Source organism: Ptychodera flava, chromosome 10, assembly GCF_041260155.1.
Source record: "Ptychodera flava strain L36383 chromosome 10, AS_Pfla_20210202, whole genome shotgun sequence".
Lineage (NCBI taxonomy): Eukaryota > Metazoa > Hemichordata > Enteropneusta > Ptychoderidae > Ptychodera > Ptychodera flava.
Genome location: NC_091937.1, coordinates 1,393,294 through 1,408,441, shown reverse-complemented (window position 1 = coordinate 1,408,441; position 15,148 = coordinate 1,393,294). Strand labels below are relative to the sequence as shown.

Here is a 15,148-nt window from a genome sequence, read left to right as displayed (position 1 = left end):
AGGATTTCTCTAAAGAGAATACTTTCAATGGAAACACAATAACAGTCCAATCGCCAGGTGCGTAATTAACAATATTTTGTTTATTTTATTACGTATATACACTACAAATCATCAATAATAGTACAACATGTCTTACCGCAATGGTTGTGAAAGTTTTCATTTCTGTATCAAGTATCTCCAAAAAGCTCTAATTTGAAAACAACCGTAGTTTCCATGCAATGGAAAGTGTTGGTGTATTAATCGTCTTATAGAATCATGTCGATAAATGAAAGTTGTGTTTCCTTTGACGTCAATGTAGGCACAGAAAGTGTGCCTGGCCAATATAATGCACTCCCTTGGTATACTACATAAAATTCATCATATGGACTGTGTACGACCGTTAAAATGACTCAGAATTCTTTTCATTCTATTAACATTTGTTTTGTTAATCCAAGGCCTTCGACTCAATCCACCAATTGGGAAAATTACATTACTATTGAGCTCTGCATCGGCCATAAGACCAAAATCTATCTTTGAGAATGTGATTTGTCAATACAATGAACATCCAGTGTTCAGAGCATAAATTGTACATACGTCACAAAATCTTATGCAAATGAGACTACAACAATACTTTAGGGTAACATTAGCACCGATATGTATATTGATATTTTTATGGTTCCAATAAGCCAATGAGTTGAGAGCGTTTTAATGAAAGAAGTTATTAACGTTTTCATTGTTCGCTCAAAATTTTCTTTGCAAGCTTTGTTTGTAACATGCAAAACTGCAAGCCATATTAAAACTCTTCATGTTTATTTTTATGTTTATCTACATTTAATCTTAATATTACCATCTTCTTTTCCCCTCTAAAGTTTTAATTATAACTTTTGTCGCGTTATACACATTTATATATGATGTATTCACTGAACGGTTTTACAGGAACCCATCTTTTTTCAGAAAAAAACACAGATGATGACATGAGTATTACAAGATACGAACTGAAAATGCTCCTGTGTTTTAGTAAATTGCAGTTATCGGTAGATTGGAACTTCTGTCACAACTTTTAGTGATCATTATCACGAACAATATTCACCTTAGAGTAATTCCTAAAATCATTAATTATATCAATATGTAATTAGCTGAAAGAAAAATACTAAATTTCTGTGACTGCTGTTATTGTATAATTACTTCACATGGCAAGTGTAATTACCTTTGATCAAGTCATGCAAGCTTTATATGACAACCTGTAGGCCTAAACGTCATTAAATATGCAAATTATGCATAAGTTGACGAGAAAATGCAAACTGTCTTTATTTTCATAATTGTATAACTTTATCACCGATATACGTAATCTTTTCATCAACTTTGGTCAAGTCCTTTCAGTGAAATGTGCCTACTTGGGAATGTCCATTAAAAATACAAATTATCGATATCGCGCCAAGAGGCAGACGAACAGAGATACAGACATCGATACGACATTAGCTCATGTGTGTGAACATGCGAGCTGAAAATTCATATTCTAAAACATTGATAATCCAGCCTCTAGTTTTGCAAAATACGGCACTGTGTGTAAAAACCTAAATCTTATAAAACACACACTAAACTGCGACAATTACAACAAGAAGTTGTCTGAGGTCCAATAAAACATCAAATAAAATATTTTACACGCCCACATATCCCTTCTATGCTATACCGATAAAACGGACTTTAATTAGTACGTCAACAGATAAAATTTTGTTGCTGATCGAATAAAAATCATAGATACCGCCAAATTTGTTGAGATTCACGTTAGAAGTCAACGTTTTGTGAATACATTGTACGGTGACATTTACTATTTGTAAATTTCACATTTTTTCGAAAAATTCAAACCGAAAATTGATTTCTCATCGTCGATTATTATTACGTCAACAATGACAGACAATTATCTGAAAGTTTTCATTTGCATTCAATCTCATTAGGGTCATTTTAAAGTACACAACAAAATAAAACAGATGAGTACTTCGAAGAACACATGGCGAAGGAAGAGTTAAATCAAGGAGATGAGAAAACAAATGACAAACGCTCGAAGTTGGAATATATTCCTGTCCTGCAATTTATATTTCAGAATCAAAACACGTAATCCCTGCATGCCCCGCTACGCAGGAGTGTCGTCATATACTATTATTATGAGAAAAAAATGACAAGCATACGGCAATTCGCAAATATCATCAAATCTCGCGAGACTACTTGACTGAACGGTTGAAAACACGAGGAAAAGGCATAGATGACTTACGCTCTTCAGAATTTACAAACAAGCATAACATGTCTTGTAATTTTGGTAAGATTATTATGATACAAGGTTTAGGCTATTTGAAATGAAAACAACTGCTTTAAAAGTCGGCAGTTTATTTTTGATAACTTATATTTTCTTTTTTCTCCGTATTACAGCTTAAGTAAAATGTTTGACTTTGTCTCGGTAGATGATTTTGAAACTCATCATAAAGGGGATGTGTATGGGAGAAAAAACTAAATAGTAAACCTGGGTCATAAGTTAAAGAATTTGGAGATCTTCGACACATGATTAAAGACGCTCGAACAGAATGTTAATAATGTTAATCCTGCTTGACAGGTGAATCCTGATGTTCTTAAAATGTTATTATTCCATTTATAAAGAATGAATGAATGAAATATTCCAACGTACATCACACTTGACTCCTTCGTAGCGATTCCGCACATGTACATGTAGTAATAAAATCTTGGTTCGCTCCCTTTTGTTTAAAACTTACCATGCAAAATGGTCTAGTGATGTTAAATAATACTTTCAGCGATGTAAATGTTCTTTGTGTGATAGAGTTGTTTTTGAGCCTGCAGAACCACCCTCTTTCGTTTTCGTCGTTTGCACCGAAGCGAAGAAATAAACCGTTTTCTGAAGTTTTCGTTTAGGAAAGCGTAGATGAAAGGGTTGATACAAGTATCACAAAACGCTATCAGTTGAACTACAGCTAACATTAGACGATTAGTCTCGTTATCAGGAAGCGGTGGAAATTCTCTTATGACACTGACAACTTGAAATGGAGCCCAACACACGGCAAATAATACTACAACAAGAATGAGCATAAGCGTAGCTCGACGTTTCCTTTTCAATGAAGCGGCCAAGTACTCTGGATGAATTTGTGATGGACCTACAGCGTTCTTTGCCCACAGGCGATGTCCAATCCTTGCGTAAAGACCGGTCATAATTCCGATTTGGAGAAGATAGAACGAACCAACGATAAAGAAAGTGAATATTTTTTTCTGTTCTTTCCTTGGCCATACTTCCATACAAATGACGTACTCCTTGTCCCAAATGACATCTCGGATTATATTAGTTTGTAAAACAAAGAGCTGTGGGGACATTGCTGCCATGGCAACGAGCCAGATAATTACTGCGATGAATACTGCACGACATTTTGTCATTTTAACTTTGTTTTGTAGCGGAAAACAGACCGCGTAGTAACGATTAACGGCAATGCACGTCAATGTCAAGATGTTTGACGTCACCGGCACTGTAGTCATATATGGAAGTATTTTACACATAAGTGAACCAAGAACCCACTCCGCAGTTGTTGCTTCAATAAATGTAAACGGTATACAGAATATGGCAATCATGAAGTTTGAAATTGCAAGTGACACGATAAACACGTTAGTTACCGTTTGCATGGTTTTGTTGGAAACAACAGCCATGATGACAAGTATGTTTCCAGCCACAGCCAGAACGAATACCAATGAATAGAAAAATCCAAGTGTTACTTTGGAACTCAGTGACATCTCGTGTACAATACTGGGTACATTAATGTCAAAATAATCAACAAACTCCTGTAGACTACTGAAATTGAGTTCAGCAAGTAGTTTCTCGATCAAGGTAATGTTTATTGTGCCAAGTTCTCCTGATCTTTCCAAAATGCGATCATAGTCGATGCTGCCGTAATCCATAGCGTCGCGTTGTTTGTAATAACCAGCCTGGACTGTCAAATCGTTATCTCTTTCCCGACGAGATTATTCACGGTGATATACGACAGAGGCCTAGCGTATCCAAGTTCCTAAATAATAGCAGGGCGAGATTTTACGGCGTCCTTTTCAAACATATGACGTTTTCCTTATCTGAAGAACAGCAGTCGTTAATGATCATAATAAAGGAAGAATTATGACGCTGTACTGTGCCAAAGGCTAGGCAACAGTCTACACCCGATGAGAGTAGGAACATCTGAAAAGGCAAAACATAAAGATTAATGCGGCATTACTGAGTTGAAGGCGGTCGTTTTGAGTTGATGACTTACAAGATGTCTAAGTTGACAGAACTGGCGAACGTGCTGCTTTGAAGACAAAACCGATTAGACATAATTCGCCTGACTGCAATTGTCTTTTTTTTCAGTATTTCTCACAAATTGGATTTCTATCAAAAGGACAGCTGTGAGTGACACTTGTGCAATTCAATTTACAAACGATAACTAGGAAACCTTGTACAGTTCTTTTCCAACAAGACTGTGACATTTATTTCTATATTTACTGAGTGACGTCATTAGTCGGATATCATGGTTTTCCCTTGACACAGAATTTACATGTATCACTTGAATTAACGGTGAAAAAGAGGCACACTAGGGGACGGGACCTTGCTGACTGCGAGAAGAGTATACGTATAATGATGTTATATTTTGGAGGAATTACCCCCCACCCTCCAGTTAACGTCAGTATCAACCATATGTGAAAGTGAGGTTGTTGAAAATGTTAAAATGTGCGCTTTAAGATGTCGCACTCAGTTATGAAATTAAAAGCAACAATCAAAGTAATGTACCATTGTGGTAATAATAAATACACTATACATCTGCAGGCTTTTGACTACGTTATACTTGACAATTATTTCATCATGTATTGCAAACTAAAGGCAGCATTTCTTACGATCATAAGCTTAAACTTTGTTTTCTGTCTAGAGCAAAAATAATTCCTACGTAAGTAACGTCATAAAACAATGTTAATCCTTATTCTCAGTAAAACCGTTCAATCATTTAAAATTTAGTATTTTCATTAAGAAAACCTGTACCGATGAACTTTAAAATGTCAAAATATTCACACTGGCATACAATTCCTTCTTATCAATATCGACTTTGATTGGTAACATGTATCATGTAACACAAACCTCTGTATAAGCTAGGTCGTTTTATATTGAATTCATTGTGCTATTACTGAAATACTCGCCTCAATTTCTGACGTCTACGGCGACATTTTAGGTCAACGGATTAAGCGGATAACACCGATTGCTCATAAAATGGTTTCTGATTAAAGCTTACATAGAAATCTACAAGTAATAGTTAATCTTATAACAATACATCAAATTGCAGAAACGGTTACTTTCCAACATTTTCAGGTACAAGAACATACGCGCTTAAAAGAAACGTTTTATTTTTTAAGAGTAGACCTAACTGGGTATACGTCACATTTGAAATGTTTACTTAATAAAAGAATCAAAGGTAAAAGAATGGTCTTTTTTTCAGCGGGTTAGGGCGTCAACTGCATTCCCAAAGCTAGAATTTGTTTCAATTTCTTGTTTTATACAACATGCTGTCAAATAACACTTCACTTCGAAGTTGATGCTTTGACCTTTTATACTTGCTATTGTTAGTGCATATAGCTTTCAAGTAACGGTGAAGCTAACATAAACCTCGATAGATGGTAAACAGTGAATCCATCAAACTGGCATTGCATTTTCAAAACCCTCGCACATTTTGAATGTAGACTTAGGGATGAGGACCGATTGTGTTACGATTGTAGAGAGAGAATAACTGTGAGAAACATGCTGGCCGTGCTTCCAGTAATATGACCGACGCTTGTATAAGAAAGACGTTTACATGTTTCTCTTCGTCTTTCTTCACGCAGATACACGTGTAAGCCATCGCAACATATCACTAAGTGCTAGCTATGATGACATTATTTTTTATTTAAAACAAATTAACTACAGAGTGTTTAAGGTCAAATCAAATTAACATATATGTATTCATTATAAAGGCTTACACGTTGCTTAGTAAAGACATTTTAGAAAGTTACTCAATCCAATAATTCACAGAAAATAAAACCACACACGCAACATATCGATTACAGCCTGGTGTGTCGTCAAAGTCACAATTAACCTGTTAATATTTAAAACCTTAATTTTCAGAATTCTTATTCTGTGTTTACAAGAATACGCTGCATATACAACAAAGAACATAACATCGTTGGTAACATGCATAACTGCTGTAATTAACAGACAACAAGTCATTAACGACGTAGAAAAGTTTATAGTCAAGTAATACTGGAAATGTGAATTAGTAACATAAATGCTATGCAGAATATTGCGTTTTGAAATGACGCAATAATTGCTTTCTAAGCCACGTGACTTATATATTAATTTTAAGATAGCTCCGTTTATGATAATGTTACAGGTATACTTTCAAAGTAAATCATGTATAATAGAGTCATGCTCAGCCATAACATGATTTCCTGAGTTGGTTGAATGGTTGCAGTAAGGTCACGGAGCCAGCTGGGTATTCACAATTCAAATGTACTTTGTTAATACATGCTCAGACAAAGACAATATAGTAGTTGACAATTACTGCAGAGAAAATCTTTTACACTCAACCGAGAATGTTTTGCATATCGACTGGAATTTCCCTCTTTCGACAATTTTGTCCGTATCTTTTCAAAATTACTTCTCATCTTGGAGTACAATAAGTGCATACGAGTTGTACTTGCTTGTACGATAACAGATGTAGTTTTGCCGCTATATTTAACTCCGAAAAATAAAGCAGCTTACATTGTTTTATGAAATAGTAGATGTGAGATATACGGTCAGTTATTCTTCACCAGAAAGGTAACACCGAGTCCAATAATACAGGTCCATAGAGTATAGTAACACCGAGTCCAATAATACAGGTCCATAGAGTATAGAAGTCGTACTTGTAATGGTTCAATAGTGGGTATACATAGAATGGAAATATCAACAAGGAAACTTTACTCCGATTTACCCTCTCCACTTTCGTCTAAAATGGAGAGAAGTTTTAAAAATACTATAGGTCTAATTACTACTACTTTTATACATATGCTACATTTATATGTACTCAAACGGCAATTGATACTACCGTGACTATTGCTATATTCATTCGGGTTTTTTGTTGTTTTTTTTGTTTGTTTTGGGGGTTTTTTGTCAGATTGTAAGCATGCCTCAGCGCATTATACACTTAAGAATCAAAATCACACAATTCCAATAGTGTTCAATTTCGCACATTGATGTGGTAGTCATTAATGAATGTTGACGGAAGATTATTTTCTAGAGTCCATGTCGGATTTGTGATATCTTATTGATATTATTCCATACATATTTACCGCTGATAATTGGAATACCATCGTGCAGTTCCCAGTATTTGTACAGTATGTAAAAATGTCATTCGCTCCACAAGCTTCAAATTAGTACCACAAGTAGTAGACCAGAAAATTATTATAAACATTTATAGGATAGAAACATTGTCTTCGAGGTGCATTTTACTTTGAACGCTCTTATATAACTTATAGTAAAGTACTTTTCGTAACAATTTTTAAGGAATTCCAAAGTCACTATAGAACAGTATTTTAAAGAGGTAGTCGTCATTTATCAACAGCCAGATTTCACCGCATCGATAACGGCCTAATGTGGACATTCTGAAAAAATTATCCCATGGAAATTGCTGTTTTCTCAATTCGATGCTGCCTTACCCCTTGTTTCTTCTCGCTTGTATCAAATAGTCAACTACAGACAACACAGGTTTCACCTTTCAAATATTGCATGTACCTAAATTTTATCACAGAACATGTGCACTAAATAAATGAACCGTTGTCGTTACTCTGCACGTTTAGTGAAACCTGTAGGATGAAAGTATTGTAACAGTATGACAACAATATCTACAGGAAAGACATGTGCCTACTCTTTCGAAGATTAGTCGGTCGTCTTTAAGGAACCTTTCATTTTTATACCATTTATTTGTTTGTTTATTTGTTTATTCATTATTTAAGAGGCTAAAAGTACTTGTTTTTACATGAGCAATTACATGTTTTTTCTAATTCGGGTTCCCCACACTAAATGGCTGTACATAATTGGCCGATAAGTCTAGATGACTTGGTGACAGATAAGTCTACATGACTTGGTGACAGATAATTTCAAGAGTAAAACGTCATCGACGTCTATGAAGGATTTAGTGAAATTTATATTTGTTTAAAGATGCAAAAAATTACTCTTGACATTGTCATACCATGCAAGATGCGAGTATATAAATATTCCACATTGATGAGAAATCATTACCATACAATTTGAATACCAAAACAATGCACCCCACATCTCGCAGCAAATGACATTGTAGGAAACAAAACAATTGAACACACAAATCTTTGCGTGTGGATGACGAAAGTATTGTTATTATTTAGGTTGCTAATATTTGGTATTCTTTTAAAAGAGTCGAAATGATGGCGTGTTTTCTGCTTTGGAAAGTACCATATATACGGAGAGAGTTTGTCCCCCGTTTATACTGAAGATTTCCCGTCAGATGTATGTAAGATTGAAGTAACATTTTGTGGAGCATTGATTACTTGAGCATATTAGATCAAGACCAGTCAGGGACCCTTGTCTGTTTATGCGATTAGCCATTTTCATATACTTGATTACACTAAACTTTTACAAATATGTTGCAGTCTGTTGTTGTATAAGACTCTAAAAACTGACATTACACACGTGCATAGCATGCGTGCATAGGAAACCAGTAAACGCTCAGGATAATCAAGTTTACCTCCATCTTCCTGCCGATTTAGCAGTTACTTCCTGAGATAACATTAAGCAGACTTGCATCGCGTTATCCTAATAAGATTTCCCACTTGAAATGGATTGCAAGAACGTCATTGTCACTGTAAGTGGTAGGAGAGTGTAGTGTACCTTGATGGCAGAGTGCACTGTGCTTCAAATGCAGAATAGGCATGCTCAGTAATACTCTCTTTAATACGCTTCACTGCGTCTCGTTGATAGAACAGATACATTGCAACATTATATTGACTCAATTTTGCCAGTGGTGACGTGTGCATCTCGGAATGACGGTTTTGTGATGCACAGGTGCCGCCATAGAGACTGTTCATATGACATTTTAAGCAATCAGACAAATGTACTCCGCCAGGAAAAGAAAACGATAGTCAGACAAGGTATTGTCAGTTTTGATAGAGGGAAATAATTATGCGGTGTGTGATTTGAGGTGAGGTTTCTGGCCGTAGGTTCTATACAGTCGAGAGACTTTGTAATGAAAGATGTTCTTTTAAGTGGGCGCTGCACTGAACAAGGCGTATTTCACTCAAAAATCACTTTTTTGCAAATATTCATTGAGTTTTGATTAATTTGTTAACCTTAGATTAAAATATTGGTTGGGGTCACCTTTAAGCTTGGTAAGCAGTCGTAAGTTTCGTGATAAGAAGTGTTAATTTATGCAAATATATGTAAATTATCCGATTTCCTAGCTTCTTTTTCCCCTCAATTTCAAAATTTCCAAAGAATTTAATTCCACTCTGGCTGGGTCAAACTTTCTGAAATTTCCACATAATGTGCTTTAAATGCTATATGACATAACGGCTATTTGTTTTGCAATACAGTTCTTACAGTTTGAATGAGAGGTATTTTAATTTTGCTAATCATGATTTTAATAACTTTTTTGAGTGTCAGTCTTTCAGTCCTTGCCATTTTAGAATGAGGATAGATAATGCAAAATAAAATAGTCGTTTTTTTCTACAAAAACTCTTCTTGCACGTGAACTATTAAATTTCAGAAAATAGCGTCCAGTTTTTTACTTAAATTAATAGTTATCATTAATACCGAAATTGAGGTTTTTTACCCCAAATATACACCCACGTCATCCTTCGAGTACTGCTGCTATACTTAACTTTAGAGTCTCTGAGGGGTTTCCTTGTCATCTTTGATGAGAAATATTGCTTTGAGAAAAAACTGTGTTGGCAACATGCAGCTCCACCTTAAACCACCTTAGGGACCTTCGACCTTCGAAAAACATTTCTAGATTTCGGAAATAAATTTCCCATGCGGTGGCATGGCTATCAGACACAATCTGGAGACTCCATACTTATTCATGACTTTGGTTAAGATGACCATTGAGTTATAATGGGCAGTGAGTCCAACTGATAGAGTAGTTAGCAGGGCGTTCGAGAACACCCGCGTGGGTCGTTATTGACACTTTCCACCTCGCTTTATGTGTTTTGATCAAGGTGGCTAAATACGTACATTGTTGTACAAAATCGTAGCAGATGTACATAATGTAAATTAAGTTTGCTAGATACCTTCTAGACACTAATAAGACACTAATATTTGTTTCTCAGTTATAAATGTCAAACACCCTAATTAAGTATATATTTTCTGAAAGCCCTGATATTGGGGAATCCGACCGTGCACAGTACACAGTCATTATTTGCATAGTAATCACGTGACAAGCGTTTTCCAAACATTGGTTTTTTCTACCTTTGGCGAACACACTGCACGATTTCCGGTTGAAATTATGCATTGACAAGCCTTAGCAATACCCTTGAAATCGGTGTCTGCAATTTATTCTCCGAGTCTCCATTCAAATTATATGGCGCGACAATTACAATTCCTTGAAAAGCACCTTAGTCTAACACCTTTAAATAGTGCATAACAAAAAACAAAGGCAAATAAAGGAAATCCTAGACACTGATTAGCAAAGCTTGTCAATGGGCAAATCGCGCAGTGTGTTCGCTAGAGAGGGGAAAAATCGGTTTTTTGGAAGGTTCAGCAAAACGTTTGTCACATGACTATTATGCAAATAATGATGCACGGTCGGATATCCCAATATCAGGGCTTTCAGAAAATATGTTTGGGACTTCTATAACAGAGAAAAAATAAAAATCTGAGAGTGTTTATAATAAGGTTTGTAGCTACCTTAATTTGTTTGTGATATGATCCAATATGGCTGCCAGGTGGCCACTTTGTTTCCATTTTCTATGTGTAAAGCTGTCCTTGACTAATATATGTCAAACTCTGCACAATGAAAATGCCCTGTGACTTACTTAGATTTATTTCATGGTACTATCCGATATGACTACCAGGTGGCCATTCCGATTTTTATGTCTCAAGCCATCAGATAGACATGCAGGTCAATATAAAGTCAACACTTTCTCAGCCATTTTCCGGATATGCTTTGACAAATTTCATTTCACTTCATGATTTCCGTCAATAGTTTCTAAATTTATTAGCTAAGCCGGGAGTATGTCATTTACGATGACTTCAAGAACTAGAGGATACATTATCATAACCTTTGCGAGCGCACGACGGTCTTCCAGTGTTGGAACATCTATTCATATGACATTTCAGTCTGGCACCTGAATTACTTATTTGTGATACAGCGGGCAGTCCTTCTCAGTTAGTTTATTGATATTGACTTAATGATGTGGATCCCAGATCGATGATAAAGCTATATTTACCTGAGAGGTATGACATCGGGTTTTTTTTACCTTTGATAAATGTGCATGTTACATTGACAGAAGGCCATAGTACCGTTAGCTTCTTTTGCAGAGTTTTTTATGTGATCTTTCCAAAATAATTTTTCATTAGCAACCTAGACACTTTGCTGTCGGCGTATTTTGTTGTCGTTTATCATGGATATTGTAGGTGATGGCCAGTGGTTTTAACTTTGTTTGTTACATGGCCCACCTGGCATTTCCCAGCCTGCCTCCCACTTCATGATATTGGTCGGGTGTGTTTGTGGTTTGATATTGTCGTTTCTATTCCTAATTGCTTTCTGTATGATACCGTAATCTGCGGAGAGTCTGGTCTTCGGTGATTGAACACATTCAGAACACGATTAGAACTGATTTGGGATAATTGGATCTTCATATTTTTTAAATTTCTCAAAAGTGTTAGGTGCCCTGTAGCTAAATGTTGCAATATTATAAATTATTCATAATAACAAGTGTAGATAAAGAAAAGCAGATAGTCTTACATTTGCAGATTAAACCGACCCTACTTCACCATCAAATTATCCCAAATTAGTTCCAATTGTGTTCTCAGGTAAATCATTGATATATGCCAAAACAAGAGGAGTGGGTCTGACCCTTGGCTTACTCTGATGAAACTGTTTCTTTTGTTGTAATGGTTTGGCAACGGTTACTCAGGAAGTCTTCGGTCCATTTGTCAGTTCCACCTGTTACTCCATAATATTCAAGGTTATATAATAGGCGTTTGTGAGTCGAATACTTTACTGAAGTCGAGTAGCATCAATTTGTAGGCCACATTCAAAATTCTGAGCTAGATCGTTGACTATTCCGATAAGTTGGCTCTAACATGATCCTTTTTATCTAAAACCATGCTGGCGGACAGATAGTCTAAAGTTTCGGTCGAAATGCTTCATTACACTAGAATGTATATTATACAAATATATTCCAGAAGCTTTGAGCCCATGGAAGTAAGTGACACTTGGCGGCAGTTCCATGCCTTAGACTTAATACATATACTGTCACCTGTTCCAATTTTGCCACAGTTACCATGGAAAGAGAAAATCTAACCAATCACAGATTTTAAGCGGGTGGCCGCTTTTTAAAATCAGTGCCCTCACATGGGCATTTTGAATACCAAGGAACGCGCCTTTCACCATATGTGGTCACGTTTAGATTACAGGTGACTGTATACCTTTAATACATATGTCAGTCATTGTGTGTTGTCCTTGTACCAAATTTGAGTGACATAAGTCGAGGCGCTTGCTTAATGGCTGTAGACATGAAAAATGGAAACAAAATGGCCGCATGAAGGCCACATTGGATCGCATCACAAAACCAATCGATATGTAGGCCATAGTGTATTATCCTTGTATAAAGTTTCATAGATATCGGCTTGAACATGTCTGCGATATCTCCGTGGACGAAAGGATATACGCACGCACAGGGGACTATTAACAACCTCATTGTAACACCAAATAATATATTATAGTCAGTTAGGTCAAACTTCAGGAGATCAAATAGTCAAAGGTACATGGACCCTCACGCTCGATTAATAAGTCATCAGAGGTCATTCTTTCCAGACATCAGGATCTGGAACAATTTACCTGATCACATCACCGAAAGTATAGACTTGGACCGATGCAATCAATTACACTGATGCCTAATTCAAGTGTATTTTGTTTTTATCTATTTATTTCTTTTTCAATTTTCCTCTGCTGCCACGCCAACAGTGCAACTATACTCAGTTATGAGCAATGAACTTTTATGAAAGAAGAAGAAGAAGAAGAAGAAGAAGAAGAAGAAGAAGAAGAGGATAGAAGAAGATAAGATTGGTAACTTGTAGTCCGTGGTTGTCAAATCGGATACAATCTAATAAAAGGTTGTGGTCTTTAGACATTTATCAAGAGTCGCCGTATTCGGTCTTTATGCTATACAACAAACGGCCGATGTAGTACCGCTGCTCGACTTTACTGAAAACAACAATTATAGAATCACTGCATAGTAAGCGAAATTAAATTCAAAGAAAACTGACATGGCTAGAGAAAAATTGCTGTTTTTCTTTGACGCAAATCAGTCAAATGGTGTGTTGTCCCATTGCATGGAAAGAGTGAGCTACCTCCAGATATGCATTCTGATAGTGCAGACTAATGATTGTGGTTTTCGCTTATAGCGTAATCAACTCTGTACTGAAGAAATGACATAAGAAGCGATAATGGTCCAAACATTGATCGTGTATAGCTGAGAAGCTTAATATTGAATTTCAAAGCTCTAATACCAGAGGTGTAAAAAAATGAAATGTTGACAAACATAGAGAGAAAACTACCCCAAAAAATGTGTATATGCAAATTTCATCATTATTTGAAAGAAGACTGACTAAGGTCACCCTGAAAACTTTCAAACCAAATGTGATCGGTATTGGACACACAGTTTCAGAGAAGAATAGGTTTGAAGGAAAATGAGAACAAAATCTCAAAAATATTAATGTAAAAAGTGTTATGCTTAATTATTCATAACTTAATAAGGGCATCCCTGGGGAGATACTTATCGAATTTCACAGCTGTATGACTGGAATAAAAATAATAATTTAGACTAAATGTGAAAAACACTTGGCTAAACAGTTTGCATATACAAATTTCATTACCACTTGAATAAAACAGAATGAAGTCATACCTTGGAACGTACAAGCCACATTTGATTTCTATTGGTCGAACATTTGCAGAGAAAAAACATGAAGGAAATTGAGCAAAATTTAAGAAAGCATCTCTCAAAAATTTAAGTTAGAAAATGTTATGTTCATGTTATTATCAGTAAATAAGGAAATCCCCAAAATGCTGCCTATTAAATTTCAGAAATTATAAAATGCAAATTTAATCATTATTAGAAAAACAAACCACACTGGAGAACTTTGATGTAAGGTTTGTCTTATCAGCATGTGGACTGCCTTTTCATGATCTCTTCCACATCTTATTATAATAACAACAATAGATGTGAATAAACTCTGACACGTGACATCACACACCAGATCAACTTTATTGTCAACTACAGATCCTATGGAACAGATATTTGGCATAAGTGAGTCCCAAGACAAATTAAAAATACTCGATATTGCTGTCTTCAATGCCGTTGCGTTGACAACTGACTGTTTACCGAGGACAACAAAATAAAGAGGACACACCTTCAAGGTAACAATATTATTTACAACAAAGTTCCGTGATCAAAGGATGCTGTGAATGACATCAATTATCCTGATCACTTTCACGACTAATCCTTCAGAAATCATTGTTCATTTTCAAGTCCAAGAGGGAACTGATTAATGTAAGCGTGCTCAAAATACAGCAACGCTGCGTCCACTTATTTTTATGTATAGTATTTTAACCAGTCGATAACTATGATGACGTCAACGAATGGGTCGGTTTCAACAAAACACGCATTTTGTCACTTTACGTGAAAAGGGAGAAAGATAAAGCACCCCAACAGTAACCTTGTTCAGGAGTACCAGAACTATTATCTAGACACCCTACGTCACTGCCTTGGTTACTCCGCACTGGCAATCTCTATACATTTACATTTTAAACATACAAATGATATTGCACTTTCTGCTCTGCTCTGATTAAAGCAAAGTGCATATCATCATGATTTAGGCCTACTTATAAATTCT

The 15,148-nt window shown here is 35.9% G+C and overlaps 1 protein-coding gene across 1 annotated transcript; it reads right to left on the bottom strand.

Annotated features, from left to right (window-relative positions):
* Positions 1-2,650: 2,650 nt before the first annotated feature.
* On the bottom strand, positions 2,651-4,061 carry LOC139141711 (QRFP-like peptide receptor). The gene has a single exon (XM_070711318.1). The coding sequence runs from the start codon at positions 3,925-3,927 to the stop codon at positions 2,764-2,766; it is 1,164 nt and encodes a 387-aa protein (XP_070567419.1). The 5' UTR covers positions 3,928-4,061; the 3' UTR covers positions 2,651-2,763.
* Between the last annotated feature and the right edge of the window lie 11,087 nt (positions 4,062-15,148).

Bases quoted from the DNA above. Each gene is read 5' to 3' on its own strand.
- LOC139141711 (XM_070711318.1), bottom strand. From the start codon at position 3,927: ATGGATTACGGCAGCATCGACTATGATCGCATTTTGGAAAGATCAGGA.